Source organism: Bos taurus, chromosome 5 (assembly GCF_002263795.3).
Source record: "Bos taurus isolate L1 Dominette 01449 registration number 42190680 breed Hereford chromosome 5, ARS-UCD2.0, whole genome shotgun sequence".
Classification (NCBI taxonomy): Eukaryota; Metazoa; Chordata; class Mammalia; order Artiodactyla; family Bovidae; genus Bos; species Bos taurus.
Genome location: NC_037332.1, coordinates 64035395 through 64053034, shown reverse-complemented (window position 1 = coordinate 64053034; position 17640 = coordinate 64035395). Strand labels below are relative to the sequence as shown.

At 39.6% G+C, this 17640-nt stretch overlaps 1 protein-coding gene across 4 annotated transcripts in view; it reads left to right on the top strand.

The window, feature by feature from the left end:
* The first annotated feature begins 5967 nt into the window (after positions 1 to 5967).
* Positions 5968 to 17640, top strand: part of ANKS1B (ankyrin repeat and sterile alpha motif domain containing 1B) — a 1158555-nt gene continuing 1146882 nt past the window's right edge. For 2 of the 4 annotated variants that reach the window (XM_024992182.2, XM_024992180.2), the window contains exon 1: positions 5968 to 6171. In XM_024992182.2, coding sequence (XP_024847950.2) covers positions 6038 to 6171 — 134 coding nt within the window. In that variant the 5' untranslated portion in view covers positions 5968 to 6037. The remainder of the gene's footprint in view (positions 6172 to 17640) is intronic. The other 2 variants (XM_024992184.2, XM_059887247.1) reach the window with 2 other exon arrangements.

Below are 17640 nucleotides of genomic sequence, written 5' to 3'. Positions count from 1 at the left end.
ATCCTCAAAACATTCATCAACCCTCTTACTGACTGTATTGTATCCTCTCCAAATTCATATATTGAGGTCCTAAGGCCCAGTACCTCAGAATGTGGCTGTATTTGGAGATGGGGGTCTTTAAAGAAGTAGTAAGTTGAAGTGAGATTATTAGAATGGCCATAACCAAATATGACTTTTGTCTTTACGAGAAGAGATTAGGACATATGCACATAGAGGACTATGTGAAGCATAGGAAGAAGACTGCTATTATAAGCCAAAGAAGGACTCAAAGGAAGCCAACACTGCCTTCAACTTGATCTCAGACCCTAGTCTCCAGAATTGTGAGGAAATAAACTTCTCTTGTTTAAGCCACCCAGTCTGTGGTACTTTGTTGCAGCAGGGTAACAAACTGACATACTTGTAAAGGTATGTATTGTTCTTCTCTATGGACTGATGGCTCTAGAAGGCTTCTAATCTAAGAAGAGGTTGCACTATGATCAAAACCCAGGTCTTCTGACCATAGTTCTATTGTATGTTTGTGTGTATTTAAATTATAAAACTAATTTGTGGGAAAAGTGCTTTGGAAAGCATTTAGGTACCAATGTAGAAGATGACACATTTAGTCAGATAATGTTAGCTACTGAGTCCAGGAAAATCTCACAATTACTCCCCTTCTGTTCTTGGCTGCAAATCCAGCCCAGCTTGGTCCCCCAGTTGGCAGGCTTGGACCTCAGCTGGGTAATAGGAAGAAGCTGGTCCATGAATATGGAAGGTGGGAGGACTTTGGATTGTGGCAAATAAATAGAGAATTGGTTGCACATGTTTCTTTGTTAGTGTAAGAGAATTAAAAAGCATATGTATGCTGGACAATTATAGTTAGAATTAACCATTCATTTTTTTCATATTCAGCTTAGCTTTGTTTTTAAGTTGTTCCATGCAACTAACTCCCATCCCTATTCATTGATCCATAATGTATACATAGATATTTAAAAATGAACAAGCCATGGTTTATTTTAGTGTTTTTCATGTAAAGAAAGAGGGAAGCTCCTTTGAAGTGGGCAAATATCATCAGTTAAAAAGGAATCAGAGACCATATACAAGTGAAAAAGCAACTTTATTTTTAGAAAAAGTGTAAAGACTTTAATTTTGAAATTAAAAACACTCAACAACAATAACAAACAATTTTCATAAACAATGCAAGCATGATTGGGCGATATGAGTGAATAAAACAAGGTAGAAACAGAGGTAAAGAAAAAGATGGCAGGAGGTGACATAGGGATTTAGTTCTGAGAGTACTTCTACCTACTGATTCCCAAATAGCTTTCTGCATGGAACACTCTTTCTTCACTTCCTGCTTCCCTTTGCCATGTATTTCTCAAGCCTCAGTTTAAATGTCTCCTCTGGTGACAGGTCTTCACTTCAAGAAAGGATCTTCCTTGAGATAGAAGAGAATGAGAGAGGATTTGCTGATGGGAAGGGTTCCCTTTATGCCTAAACTGGGAATATTTGGCTGCCTCAGGGGATAATCTGATTCTTGGCTCCTGCCCTTCTCCCCCTTCTAAACAATCAGGCCAAGCAAAGAAGTAGAATCCCATAAAGGGGCTTTAGAATAAGTCATTCCTAAATCTGTAGGCTTATGGCTCATGGACCAAGTCCTACCCATAGCTTATATGGCCAGTAAACTGGTTTCTGCATTTTAAAATGGTTGAAAAAGAGTTAAAAGAATATTTTGTGACACATGGAAAGTATACACAATTCACATTTCAGTATCCAGAAAGAAAGTTTTATTGGTTCACAGCCACACTCATTTGTTTTGAATATTGCCTATGACTACAGGGCTTCCCAGGTGGTACTAGTGGTAAAGAACCTGCCTACCAATGCAGGAGACATAGGAGATGCATGATCAGTCCCTGGGTTGGGAAGATCCCCTGGAGAAGGGCATGGCAACCGACTCCAGTACTCTAGCCTGGAGAATCCAATGGACAAAGGAGTCTCACGGGCTGCATTCCATAGGGTCGCAGAGTCGGCATGACTGAAGCAATTTAGCACACACACGAACTCTCATGCTACAATGGTGAGCTGAGTGTAGTGTGATAGTGCCCATAAACCTGAAGATATTTACTCTCTGCTCCTTTACCAAAAAAGTCTGTGACCCATGTGTAGGAGAGAGAGAGAAATAGAAGATGGGGTATAAGAATGAGGTAGGTTGAGATTAGCCCTTGAGAGATGAGATTCCAAAATGGATACTGTGTTCTTTGTGTCTTCTTAGACACCCCTCTGAGAGATTGCATAATAGGTTTATTGGGATGCTAGCCCTTTTCCTCACTGAGAAATAAAAAGAGATGGTGAAAAATTATTTTTGGAATTTCAGGGGTTTCTTTCTGTGAGGAAAAATAGTTTTGAGACAAGACTACATTTTTCAGTGGGCTGTGTACTGGGTCACCTGTAGGGAATACAGGTTTTCAAAGGTAGGAGCACACAGGCAGGGGGGCTCTAAGAGAGGAGGAAGCTAATGATAGAATCAGCAGGATAGTGGTGGAATGTTATGTGATGTGATGATTTTTGTTGTTAAGTCACCAAGTCGTGTCCAACTCTTTTGCAATCCCATGGACCGTAGCCCACCAGGCTCCTCTGTCCATGGAATTTCTCAGGCAAGAATACTAGAGTGAGTAGCCATTTCCTTCTCCAGGGGGTCTTCCTGACCCAGGGACCAAACCTGCATCTTCTGCACTGCAGGCAGATTCTTTACTGCTGAGCCACCAGGGAAGCCATGATGTTCTTGGAGGAGCTCTTATTTTTCCACATCAAATTTCCCTAGAGAGGAAGAAACTTCTGATGATACTCTAATGTGATGCTCATTTGGTTCCTTATGTCTACTTTCAGTTGGTTAGAACTTGGAGAAGATGGGCGATTGACATTCCATGGCCTTCAATACTCATAACCATAAATTTAGAAAGACTGATAACATACTTGATGTCTGGGTCTCCTCAGGAAGATAATGAAGGACAGAATTTGTGCCATATAGGCATGAGGAGACAAATTTACATAGAATGCAGAAACTTAGAACTCGATGTTCTATTTAGATGTCTAATATCTTCATAGTATTTTGTAGCCTGGAGCTGCTAACTTCTGTCCCACAGCCTATCATAGTCCCAGTTACACAGAGTAACTATAGAGCTCAAGATGGAGAGAAAGTAGATATTTTCCAAATCTACTCCCTAAATCACAGAGTAATCCCATCTTAGCTCAGTTGCTAACTTGATGCTATGCGACATTATCTTCTCCTCTTCCTCACTGTGGGCTCTAGGTTTGAGGGCTCAGTATTTGAAGTGCATTGGCTTGGTTGCCCCAGGGCATGTGGAATCTTCTGGGACCAGGGATTGAACCCTGCAGGGAGTGTCCTCTGCATTGCCAGGTAGATTCTTAATCACTGGACCACCAGGGAAGTCCATGGCCTCTTCAGATTTTTGGCAGAATGTTTTCACTTTTTGTTTGCATGTTAGTTCACATGCAGTCAAACCTTTGTCCTCTTCAACAAGAAACAATGATGTAACTACAAAGAGTTTGGAGTTGAAAACTGGCTTTGAGTATCATATACCACTAGAGTATATGAAACGGTAGAACTGACCTTTAGTAAATCATTACTAATGGTTTTCCCATTGGGGGTTAACCCTCTTGATCACTCAGTCATGATTAACTGTTGTTGCTTGTCAAAACTGTGGGTTACTTTTAGCTCTGACCAACTGAATACTTACAGTCTATTCTGGGAAAGATGTGTTTTGCTTAGGTGGCAACATTAGGAAAGTGGAAGAAGGATTTCTCCATACCATTTTCAAAATGAAATGAATGGCTCCTTACCTCTTGTTTCTTTAACTGGTCTGCTAGTCCCAGTATGTCAGAGATCATATTATTATCATATATAATATCATCTTACTATTAAAACAGATTAAAAAACAAAAACCACTAGCTCAAAACCTGCTTCCTTTAGCCATAATATTTCTAATACTTTGAGCCATTCAAATAAAATCTCAGAATACTAAATTTCATAAAAAATTAAAAACTACACTTGTTGCTTATCCCTGAATGTCTTTTAAGTTTTTCCCAATTATTTACTTAAAATTTCTGCCTGTAGCAGGCAGTCCTGTATTTGAGTCTTGGCTCACTTTCTAGCCCCATGATTTTGTGCTAATCAGTTCCCTCATCTTTAAAATAAAGATAAAAGTGGTATCCATCTCATGGGATTGTCTCAAGGTTAAGACAACAGATGAAAAACAGAATAGTACCTGGTCGCTAGTAACTGCTCATGAGATGTCTTTGATCATTACTGTCTGTTCATTTACTTTTTTCATGGGGGCAGTAAGGTGCATTGGGAGTCAGTGAGTCAGTTCTGTGGTCCAGTTCTTTCAGCCACTTAACTGTGCAGCATCTTGAGAAACTTAATTAACGCGTTGACCCAATATTTACTCATTACCAAAATGGATATATGGTAGTAATATCCAGTTCACTGAGTTGTGAGGAAAGTGACTCTTATGTCCCTTTCCTCCCAACTGATTATCAACAAGTTAACATTTATGAAGTTTATTCCAAGGGCAAGGCAAAGCACAGGGTATTACAGGAAGTTTCAACAGAAATGCGTGCTCTCCATCGCGGGCAAGGAGAACAGCTAACAAAATCAAGCCAACCATACACAATGAATTGCTGATGAATATGCAAATTAAAGTGGGTCTCTAATCCGTGCTCATTTATATTTTTCCCAGTGTGAATGTGGAGGAATTTTCAATGAGAGCCTTTTTCCTGGTATTTTCACAAGTCAGCAGATCCTCAAAGCCCAACTGAAATAGAGGGCTGATGAAAGACCCTAGAAAAACTGCAGCAGTCACAAACCATGCAATGGCCAGGGCCACTGAAACTAAACTAAAACAAGGGCAGGTCTCAGGCAGGTAAACGAACGGACGAAAAGCCGGTCCAGTCGCCTGGACACCGACACAAGCGGTGGCAGGAGGGCTTCTCCCCAGCATCACCGGCCTCGCATCCCGGTCATGGAGGATTTTCCTTACGCGTCGTGACTGACCCGAGGCGTGGCGCCGGCGGCCGCCGGGCTGAGGAGTAGCAGAGGCCCGGAGAACTCCAGTCCTCACACGGTTAAACCTCTCCCAAGGAGACTGGAGGAGGGAGGGTCCCCGCCCACGAAAACCGAGAGAATCTCGTCCCGGCGCCCCGCCCCCACCTCGTCCCCCCGCCCCCCGCGCCCCCCCTCCCCCGGACGGACTCACGGGCCGCACCTGCCGGTGCTCAAACGCCCCCCGCGCGCCCGCGACCCCGCGCGCCAGGCCTCAGCGCCGCCGCCGCCGCCGCCGCCGGCGGACCCGGGCGCCCGCCCGCCCTACCCGAGCCCGGAGCCGCCTCCGCCACTACCGCCGCAGCTGCCGCCGCCTTCGGCACGCGCCCGCCGCAGCTCAGCCGCACCGCGCGGCCTCGGCGCGGGCCGCGGCCGCCGGAGCCGTAGCCGCCGCGCTCCTCTCCGCCGCGGGCCGGGGCCCGCGGACGCCGCCTCCTTAACCGCCGAGCGGGCCAGGCGCAAAAGCTGAGGAGAACCCGGCCGGGGCGCGAGGGTGCACGGGCCGCAGCCGCCACGGGCGTTCGCGGCGCTCGCGCTCAGGCGAGGACGGTCTCCGTCTCCTCCTCCTCCGACCTCCTCACTCCTCAGCATCCTCCTCCCGCTTCTCAAAAAGCATCCCCGGTCCCCACCCCCTGACACCCCACCCGCGGGAAGGAGGCCTCGGGAATTAAGGGGAGTGGCTGTGGGGGCGCGTCGCGGCTCCCAGCTCAGCCAGACCCTGTTCCAAGACATGGTCTGGTCCTCGTTGTAAAAGCTGCGCCCCGAAGAGGAGCGGAGAGTAGTGTTCCCGGCTGGGGGCTGCAGGGCTCTCTAGGGGCTGGAGCTCTGGCATTATCTTAGGGTGGGGCGGAGAGGGCTCTGGATTTGTGGGGAGTGGGGGTGGGCGGGGAGGAGGACCCGAAGAGGGAAAGGACTCTGAGAGGGAGTCGTTGAGAGACTATGGGGAAGGACCAGGAGCTCTTGGAAGCTGCTCGCACTGGAAATGTGGCTCTGGTGGAGAAACTCCTGTCTGGCAGGAAAGGAGGGATCCTGGGCGGTGGATCCGGACCCCTGCCCCTGTCTAGTCTGCTAAGGTAAGGACCGGAACCGGCTCCGCGTTTGCACACCTCGCTATGCATTGTGATGAATACGTCCTTCCTCCTCACGGTTATTGCACCTGGTGGCTGCCAGCGATTCATTCTTAAATTAGGTGGGAAAACAGAATGTGTATATGGAGAGGAGGCATGAACCTCCCTGTCAGATAGATGCCTCAGATTCTTTGAGTAATTTTAAAATAGCCTTCCTTCAATGCGTCAGTAGCTACTTTTCTGTGAGCTGTGGTGCAGAACTTGTACATGCACTAGCCCTAGTGTTGCTGGAAGAATTTTTTGCGTCTCACCCGCTCTCCATCAATGTTTATTACATGTTTTCAGTTTCGAATCCAGCCTCCTACCCGCACCGCAACCCCCCCACCCCCGCCCCACCGTTCCCTTTTCTGCTATTTAAATGAAATTGGCAGAGAAGCTTTGCGTGCATGCTATTATCCTGCAAAAGCCACAGCCCTTGGTTGCTGCTTCCCTTCTCTTGCAGAAGGCATTTGCTGTGCTGTGGGATATGATCCCACAAAATGAGAGTGAGCCTTCTGGTGAGATGTCATCAGTACAGTGTGTGTAAAACTTGATGAGGCAGGTTAGGCAGCCCCAGGAGTACTTTCAGTCACCTGGATATGGCTGAGTAAAACTTGGTTTATTGTATCTCAGGATGAAGAATGCCAGGTTGGGATTGGGAAAGTGTGTATGGAATATAGTAGAGGGCTTTTAATGTGAAGATGTTCCAGGTGAGACTTAATATTGCTTGGAAACACACACACACACACACACATACACACACACACACAAGGTCTTTTTTTCACCAGGCAGTATCTTAGAAATAGCAGGATTGATTTACATATTTGAAAAAACAATTAATTTAAACGATGAATTGATAGGCAAATGAAATCAGTTGTGAGGGAGGAAGCCTGAAGAATATTCACTAGATAAAATTCAAGGAAAGCTATTTAGTTTCTAAAATCACAGCTATTCAGTTTATCCTGGATGTTTTTGGAGGCATCGATCATCATTCACATCTTCACCCTAAAACATCTCTTAAGTCTAACTCTATTTGTAAAAATTTTTTAAGCTCAAGTGATTTTCTTGGTTTTTAACAGTTTCATAAACTATTCTTTGCTGCTCTTGACCAGTGCTTAATACAAACTTTTGGATGATGACATTGTGTTCTTTACACAAGTTTTCATGTGTTGTGGTGGTCAGATAATGCAGTTAGTTACAGTCTTGGCTAATAGGGTAAATGAGAACATTCCTGTTATGGTGAAATGAATTTAGTTGGAAAATAATTGATAGGATTTTAGAAAGCTCCACTTAATGATCATCTGTACTTGTTGACAGTGGCATTTTATTGGAATGATAGTTCGCTTCGGAACAATGAATATTTATGGGGTGAATATTTATAAATATTTAGAAGTGATGACTCTTGTGTGCACTCTCTTGTTAAGTAATTTTCACTTTCAATCACAGGTAGACAGTTTGTACAAATTTCAGATTATAGATCTAGTAATTGCCCTTAGTCACAGGTAGTTTATACAGAAGCAGTTTATTTGGGTATAGTTTTAAATTGCAGGTGAAATAAATGTTTGCTATCATATCAGTGATAAATATCATTATGGTTAGAAACTGATATCATGAAAGAGGTTTCTAAAAATAATCAATTTCTTTACAAAAACACTAAAGAATTCTTTGAGAGCAGGGAGAACTTCAGTTGATTCCTTTGAGATGAATGGTGTTTTAAAAAACTTATCTTTGTGATAGAAGTTAAACTTTATCTTTTAAATGCCTTCTTAGTTGTGTCATTTTAAAAAGAGAATGTAAAATTTCAGGAATAGAATAGCAACTATTTAGTGTTGGTAAACATCAACTATGACATGAAAATTGTGACTATAATGTACTTCTTGAATGAGAGGCTGTCTCTTTTGCTGGTTTTGTCAGAGGTAGAAGTAGTAGCTCAACAGTGAGAATACAAAACAAAAAACCTTAAAAATGTGTGTTCATTAGAGTAGTTTGAACCAAGTTGTAAAACAGCAAAATCAAAACCAGTAACCTTTAAACTTCCATTTTTCTATATCATATTGAATAAACAACTAAAATAGTGCCTTTGAAGAAAATGAGAATTGAAATTATCTTCTTTGGGTGATTCTTTACATAAAATGAAATTCCTAAGAAAGCATACTTTATTTCATTGTCATTTTATTTCACAGATGATTGTCATCAAAAGCTTATTTACAAGATAATAGAAAATTATCTCTTTACCTTCAGACATAAAGACAGTTCAAAATTTTAAAATATTTTGGAATTGTGGAATAGATTTGGTACTCCTCTGCCCTACTTTTGGATGAGGAAATGGCTACCCCCTCCAGTACTCTTGCCTGGAGAATCTCATGGACAGAGAAGCCTGGCAAGCTATAGTCCTTGGGGTCACAAAGAGTCGGACACAACTGAAGCGATTTAACATTGCCCTACTTTATTATTTGTGTTGTGTAATAATAGGCTCAGATCCTGTGCTAAATGCGTATATCATCTCATTCAGTTCTTATGTCAACCTTAAGAGCTTGGTCCTCATTTCTCAAATGATGGACTAAAGAGATAGGAAGATTAAGAACATGCCCAAGATCACATAACTAGTAATGGCAAGGATTTTAAGTTTTGTGATTCAAATTTGCCTTACCTTGCCTTAAGTCTTATTCATTGAATCTGTTTTATTTACAAAAGTTTAAAGTACATGGCCAATGTGTCTAATTTGAACACTTCTTTGTAGGAATAATAATTTGGAAATCCTTACATCCTTAAAAAAAGCAACTCATGACTGCCCTTTGAAGAATCAGTAGATACTCTTTCTGAAGATGCTTTTGATTATTTATTACCTACTAAGTGAGCAGTAACTGTATAATGGGGAATCAGGCATGTTTGGTTGACACTGTGATTTTCAGCAAAAGTGAAAAAATGACCTTGAGTAAATATGTTTCTAAGCCTCACTGTGCTCTTCTATGAAGTGGAGATAGTAAGAATACCTATCATATGGAGCTATTGTAAGGGTTAAATGGGGTATAGAAATTAATGCAAAGCATTTAGCACACTGGTATTCATCATTGTGCTGTGATTTCTCACAGAACTCTGGAATACTTGACTCTATTTCTTTTCTTTGTTATTTGTTCATTTTAGAAAGCTTTAATTTATTAGTAATCCTTCCTTTCCCTTGAGCTGAAATCTTCCTTTCTTGAACATCTACATTTTGTTTTTAATTTTGGGGCTTTCCAGAATAAATTTAATCTCAACACTGTGTACAACTCTTTTAAGGTCTTAGTGCCTCCTCTTCCTACTTTATCAAGACTAAGTATCTCCAATTTCTTATCACTTTGTTGACTATTTCTAAAGGCCTTAGGTTTCCCTGGTGGCTCAAATGGTAAAGAATCTGCCTGCAATGCAGGAGACCTGGATTCAACCCCTTCTTCAGGAAGATCCCCTGGAGAAGGGAAGGGCTGCCCATTCCAGTATTCTTCCTGAACAATTTCATGGACAGAGGAGCTTGGCAGGCTATAGTCCACGGGGTCACAAAGAATCTGACTAAGTGACTAACACTTTGGCTTCACATGGTACTAGGAGTAAATTTCTTTCTCTTTTTTTTCAAGTTCCAACGCCTTGTTGTCTTTTCAGTTATTTATAAGAAAACAGACACTATGTCAAAGAAGACATATACCCGCCAATGAACACAAAAATGTTCATCATCGTGAATTAGTTATTGTTTAGTTGCTAAGTCATGGCCGACTCTTTTGTGAGCCCATGGACTGTAGCCTGCTAGGTTCCTTTGTCCATGGGATTTCCCAGGCAGAAATACTGAAGTGGGTTGCCATTTCCTTCAACAAGGAGTAAATTTCTATAGTAAGTTTTCCATTAGAATCACAGAATCTTCAAATATAAAGGAGTCTTTTCATCTAGTTTCTTACCTGGAGAATTTACCTATAACATCCTTTACCAGTTACTTACTGCAGTTCTGTTAAACCCTGCAATGGCTAGATCCATCCACTCTATTTCTTGATGGCTCTAATTACTTAAAATATTCATCTTTTATTGACCTAAAATTCACTTCCCTGTAATTTCCAGCAGTTGGTACTAATTTGGCTTTATGGGTCAGTATAAAGTAGTTTAGTTTGCCAGGGCAGTTCTTCAGCTAATATTTAGCTATATTGTTTTCATATGAATCTTCTATTTATTTCTAAGATTTAAACAACCAGTTGCCACGTGGTAATAGAGCATAGGTGTTAAGAACTTGGAGCTTTTCAGGTAGCTCGATGGTAAAGAATCTGTGTGTCAATGCAGGAGTCACAGGAGACGTGGGTTCAATCCCTTGGTGGGGAAAATTCCCTAGAGTAGGCAATGTTAACCCACTCCAGTATTCTTGCGTGGAAAATCCTATGGACAGAGGAGCCTGGTGGGCTATGGTCCGTAGGACCACAAAAAGACAGACATGACTTAGCGACTAAGCATGTTAAGAACTAACATTTTCATACTTTTTTCCTATTCTCAAAATTTTCAATGACTCTCTTCAAATATGGTGACTAGAAATGAAAAAAATGCAATAGTTGTCATTTGACCAGTGTAGAATATAGTGGGACTTAATATATTTTAAATTTCTAAAAAAATTACAAAGCAGCATATTTAGTATGATCCTTTTCTTTAACAAAGAATAAATGTGTGTGAACATTTATATTGTATGTTAAGAAGTCTGGAATGATAAGCACAAGAATGTAGTTACTGGGTTTCCCTGGTGGCTCAGATAGTAAAGAATCTTCCTGCAATGCAGGAGACCAGGGTTTGATCCCTAGGTTGCAAAAATCCTCTGGAGAAGGAATAGGATTATTTAGTGAGTGGTGGAATTGTGAGTGATCTTTATTTTTTGGCTTATATATATTTTCCCATATTTTAGAGTAAACCTGTATTGTGCAATGAAAATGAAATAGCAGCTATTTAAAACATGGTACAATGAAATTATTACTTTCTTATTATTGATCTAAGACCTGCCTTAGTACAGGTCAAAATTTTCTAAGCTGTATGGTGCCTTTGGCTCACATTGAGCAGATAGTCAATTAAAACTTCAACTTTTTTTTTTTTTTTTCCCCAGTGACTTGTCAAGCCATTGTCATGGTTGTCAATGACTTGTCAACTTGTCATGGTTCCCCTGTCTGGTACTTGTGAAAGCGTTGACTGAACTTAAATTATTTCTATTATATTTAATCTTAACCTACGTTAGCCTATATTTATAATATATCTAGCTCTCTTGGCTCTTGAGTCTGTTTTCCAGTATATTAAAGTCACTTCTCTGCATCATGCTGCTGCTGCTGCTGCTGCTAAGTCACTTCAGTCATGTCTCCAACTCTGTGTGACCCCATAGACGGCATCCCACCAGGCTCCCCCATCCCTGGGATTCTCCAGGCAAGAACACTGGAGTGGGTTGCCATTTCCTTCTCTGCATCATATGTAGATTTAATAAGCATGTTTTCTATAACTGGTATTCAACAACTATGATATACTCCTAAAGAACTTCAAATTAGTATAAATTTGAAAGTGACCATCTTTATGCATGGTCTTTCTACCAACATTGAGGCCACTTAATAGAACCAGTTATTTCTCTCTAATGTATCTGTTTGAATATTATGAGGTATTTTATCTATTGCCTTTCTGTATTCACATTATGTTCTGTTTATTCCATTCCTTTGATCTACCCCTGTAGTAGAAGTCTATGTGTATGTGTGTGTGAGTTGCTCAGTCATGTTCAGCTCTTTGTGACTCCATGGACTGTGGCCCACCAGGCTCCTCTGTCCATGGAATTCTCCAGGCAAGAATAATGTAGTGGGTAGCCATTCCCTTCTCTTAAGGGATCTTCCTGACCCAGGGATCCAACCTACCTCTACTGTATTGCAGGCAGATTCTTTACCCTCTGAGCCACCAGGGAAGCCTAGTGTGTCTATAAATTCCACCAAACTTAAGCTACTTTGTTATAACTTGTTTCTGATAGCAAACCATTAATGATGCCTAGTATTGTTGCAAATTCTTTGTACCCCTTTGCTTCTAATTCTTTTGAATCTGGATACTTAAACCCATTTGAAGCGGCTAAGTGCCTCTTATGATCTCAGTGTTTCTGGAGCTTTGGTAATATCTTAGCATTGTTTATGCTTTCTGGGTTGAAAATTATTCTCACTAGGGATAAGAGCAAAATAGAAGTTGAGAAGAATCAGATTCTTAGTTTTGTTAGATGTTTTAGGGAATTCTCTTGTGGTGTAAACCATCTGCAGTTTTAATATGTCAGAGATTAAGATTATATTAGCTGTCATAGCAGTGAACTTCTATTTCTTCTCTCCTTTTTTTCAAACTTAGCTGAAAAGGACATTAGCCTTTTTCCACGGCAAGTATATACTTCACTTCTGTGTTTGCTTTCAGTTTTATCTTACACCCTCTTTCATCCTTAAAAAAAAAAATCTGAACTCATCAGAGCTCATTAGAGTACTCAAATTGAATTGCTTCTCTCCTTTTCTTCCTTCATATTATGTATGAAATTTCATTTTATTTAACATATCTTTCATGAGATAGCTGCAAAGCCTTTTAAAATTTTACTCTTTGGCACAGTTACCTTTTAATCTAAACAAAAATAAGTCCCATTTAAACTGTGTTAAATTATTTCTTTTTTAGTCTAGATTAAGAATTATTTATATTTTGATAAAGCAGTAAAAAAGTTTGTTAATAACTCAAATTTACTTAATTTTCTCAATGCCTCAAAGAATCAGATACTATGTAAAGTATAGTTAGTAAATTCTTGTGAAACACAAGGAATCCAGTTCTCAAGACCTCCATGTGAAGAAGTATATCTGTAAGAACTGAGGGAAAAGTAATCTTGTCACCAAAGATATGTAAACCAGACAGCTTATAAGTTTTTCAGATTCAGGATTCAGTTCATGGCAACTTGGAAGTATTGTAATTTTCAACTATTTGGGCAGCTATGGCTGTTGAGACTAATATACGATACTCACTTCCAGGGAAGCTGTATTGGTTAAATGGAATAAATCACAAATAGAGCAGTTAAACTGCATGAAAATGTTATATCTATAAAAATAGTCAAGTTGCAAGTCGGTTATCTATTTTAGATAGTAATGATGTTTGAAGCGGTGATTGCACCATTCTGTTCAGCGAGCTGTGTCTGCCTGAGTGAACAGTGCCAGCTGCATGATGGGGAGTAAGGAGAGAGGAGAGAGAATTTTGGTATTGACCTCTTTCTCAACTACAGGGTTTTCAGCTCCCTCTTCGAAACTGTGAGGATGTTGTGTAGCAGGGAATTAGGACAACCAACTGGTGACTGACTACTCAACCTGTCGTTTTTGCATTGCCCAATTCACAGTGCATCTCAGTGGTTTCTTATAGTCACAGAAGAGTGAAGTAGGTCTTCACTGACATTAATGCAGGAGTTTACAATATTCAGTAGTGTGCCTACTAACCTTAGCAATTTAACCTCTCAGGTGACAGTAAACAGAATTTTATTAGCTCAGTTGTGTACTTAAATAATTTATTTCACTATACATTTGAGGTAATTTTGGAAAGTTCTTTCAGAGTCTATTATAGAACATTCTTCCTGAGTGTTTAACTAGAAATGGAAGCTGACTATAATTCAATCATGGGTTAGAAAAAATTAATTTCAGCCTACAGAATCTGAAGCTATTTAACATTTAATGCATTTTAGTGTGTCTTTGGTTTCCATTTCAAACATATTTCAGCGTAGTTTTAATTAATTGAAATATGAGTTTTGGTCATTTCATTTTATGTTGATATTAGAGATTATCTCGTTTGAAAAAGCAGGAGTTTACCCAGAAGACATATCTGTGTGCCAGTTCTTTCTCTTGTATGTGATGACATGGTCGTGTAAACCATATGGCAGCCCAAGGCACAGTGCCAGTTGACAGCCCAGTGCATTTTCTTGTGTAACACAGATCTAAAAACTCTTCTTAGAGCCCAGTTTTCCTTTGTGTCAGTAGGACAGCAAGTGACTTCTACATTTGTGTTAAACCTGGGTAAGGCTTGCAGTTTTGTGATTTTTGAGGATGAGTCAGAATATATGGTTAAAAGATAAATTTTATTTTCCTCATTTCCTTCTGTTGTAATCTCCAAAGTTCATCTCTGAAAGTGTTTCTTATAGGTAATACTTTATTATTTAACAGCACATCCTTATGAATCTGTAAAATGAATTTTGATTCAGTTGTGCTATAGAATTATTTGGGTTCTACTGTGTTGTGAGAGCAGCTTTATTTAAAGCGGTTAATTACTTCTAGTTAACTGAGCTGAAACAATCAGAGTAAACTTGTCGCTGTCAAATTGGATCATCTGTTGATTGATGGTTGTGGACATAAACAGCCAACCTCATTTCTTGCTATCTGCTTGATATTTCTGTTTCCTCTACCACCTTTCTTCTAACACTTCTGGCTCAAATTTCTTTCTCTTTAGAAAGAAAGCCTCTTCTCTACTGAAATTAGCACAAGTTCAGCCTGCCTCTAGTTTTTGTGTCAACTGCCCCTCTCCAAGGGTTGCAGGTTTTGTGTGAGGAGCAGAGCTAGAATGAGCTGTGCATAGTGAGTAGATTAGGAACAAAAATTGAACCTTCACAATTCTGGAGCTTACAGAGTTTGCTTTCATCATCTCTAGTTTCCTGCATATGTCAGTGTTAATTTCTCCTCTCACCTCACAGATTCTGTGTCCATGTGTCTTTCCTAACCTTCTCCTACCACCAGCAACTATTTGTGGGTGCTGAAAATTCATACTGAAGTATGATTGACTGTAAAGGCTTTTAGGAAGCTCTTTTAGTATTTTCATTTAAAGAAGAAACAACTGCTGCTGCTGCTGCTAAGTCGCTTCAGTCGTGTGACTCTGTATGACCGTATAGACGGCAGCCCACCAGCCTCCTCTGTCCTTGGGATTCTCCAGGCAAGAATACTGGAGTGGGTTGCCATTTCCTTCTCCAAAACAGGAAACAAACTTCCGGCCAAAATACTAAAGCTATGAAGCTCTAATGGCAGAGTTGATGGAGTGGATTTTTTCAGAATGGGTTGGATAAAGGTGGTCATTTATCCTTTCTTCTTATAAGGCTAGTGCTGTTGAAGGGGAAAGGGATTTGATTGAAGAGAAATAGGATAGCACAGGGGCAGTGCTGGAAAAGCCTTTTTTTTTATTGCTATCAAATTAGTCCCTAGAACTTTTTATTGGATATCTGTTATATTATATACTCATCTTAGGTATCAGCATATTTTGTATTTTTTGCCTGTTTCCAGAAGTTATTCCTTAGGTGTTTTTATTTATTATGACAGAGATGTAGACTATAATTGTATAAGAGCTTCAGTGTCTAATATGGTTTGAGATTCAAATTCTTTTACATCCATTTTCTTATTAAATTCATATTTTAAGTTTACTCAATATATAGGTTTTTTTTTCAAAAACCTATGTTTCATTGTTGGGGAGGTGTTTGAAGTTCTGACCCATGCATCCCAATTAGCATTCTTCCACACTAAACTTTTCTTTTCTTTTTGTCTTTTACCACCAAATTACTATTCAGCCACTTTGAATCCTTGTTTGATACCTGTAGTTACTAATCTGCATTTGAAATGTTTTATATAGCATCTAAATGTAGTTTATTAGTGTTTTGAAGATACTAAAAAAACTGCTGTATTAAATTACAGAATTATCCTTGTTTTGTATAAATATTTTGCTGCTATTATGAAGGCAAGGAGTGAATGGGAGTGTGTTTGGGGGAAGCTGCAGGAATTATGCTGAGATGTTCTTTGGCATGGTAAACTCTCCAGTGGGGGTGTAATGTATAACAGAGTCTTTCCTGTTGGTTTGCTTTGGCTAGTGACAGAGTGTTCTGTTACTCTGAATTTCATAGAGACTTTGGAGACATAATGGAGAAGGTGAATAATTATGAACAAGTACTTGTAAAATAATGGGAGAATATTAACAAAGATTTAATACACTGTAATGTGTGCTGTAATGAAAGTCTCAAACAATGCTTCAGGAATGACAGGAGGAAGAAGGAGATACCTTTAATCTGTTGGAGGAGTGAGTAGTCAGGGTAAACTTCAGAGAGGAGATGATTCTTAAATCTTGTTGAATGAGTAGGAGTTTGTTAGGCTGACACTTTTGGGGAAGGGTAATTCAGGCAAAAAGAACAGTATATTTAATAATTTGTATAAAAATGTAAATATATATATAATTTGGGGCATTAGAAGTACTTTGTTATAGAACATGGGTATGAAGTAAGTCTGGAAATAGAAGTACTTGTGTACTGCCCTTAGGAGTTGAATTTAAATCTGAAGGCCATGGAGATTCATTGGCTCTTTGTTTTAAATTTTGATATGTTGCTTAATCATTTATAATAGCATGACAGTGTTTCAAAAAATTGAGTATAAGAAAAAAATTGTTCCAATCCTATTGCTAAAATACCTTTTTCTGTGTCTGTTTAATGTGGTTATTATTAGATAGAGTATACAGTTTGAATCCTAAATATTTCACTTAAAAATATATCAAACAATTTAGTGTTATTATAAAGTCTTCATAATCATATTTCTAATTGCACAGTAGTATTCCATTTAATGCAGACTTTTCATGGATCCCTTCCATCACAATTATTCCTGGTTGTTTGCTCAAAATAATGTATTTCCTTTTCTCATCTCAAATTTACTAAGTCAGAATTTTTAAGTATAGGGTCTAAGAATATACATTTTACAAAGCTTCCTTAGTTTGTTATGTACTCTATAAAGTATGAGAACCACTGATCTGGTGATGTATATACCCATTACTTAACATTCCCTTAATACTAGATTAGTTTACTTGTTATTTTTATAAATGATATTATGATGAACATTGTTACACAAATTACCTTTTTAATAAAATTATATTGATGCTGTGAAAGTGTTGCACTCAATATGCCAGCAAATTTGGAAAACTCAGCAGTGGCCACAGGACTGAAAAAGGTCAGTGTTCATTCAAATCCCAAAGAAAGGCAATGCCAAAGAATGCTCAAACTACTGCACAATTGCACTCATCTCACACGCTAGTAAAGTAATGCTCAAAATTCTCCAAGCCAGGCTTCAGCAATACGTGAACCATGAACTTCCAGATGTTCAAGCTGGTATTAGAAAAGGCAGAGGAACCAGAGATCAAATTGCCAACATCCGCTGGATCATGGCAAAAGCAAGAGAGTTCCAGAAAAACATACATTTCTGCTTTATTGACTATGCCAAAGCCTTTGACTGTGTGGATCACAATAAACTGTGGACAGTTCTTCAAGAGATGGGAATACCAGACCACCTGACCTGCCTCTTGAGAAACCTGTATGCAGGTCAGGAAGCAACAGTTAGAACTGGACATGGAACAACAGACTGGTTCCAAATAGGAAAAGTAGTACGTCAAGGCTATATAGTG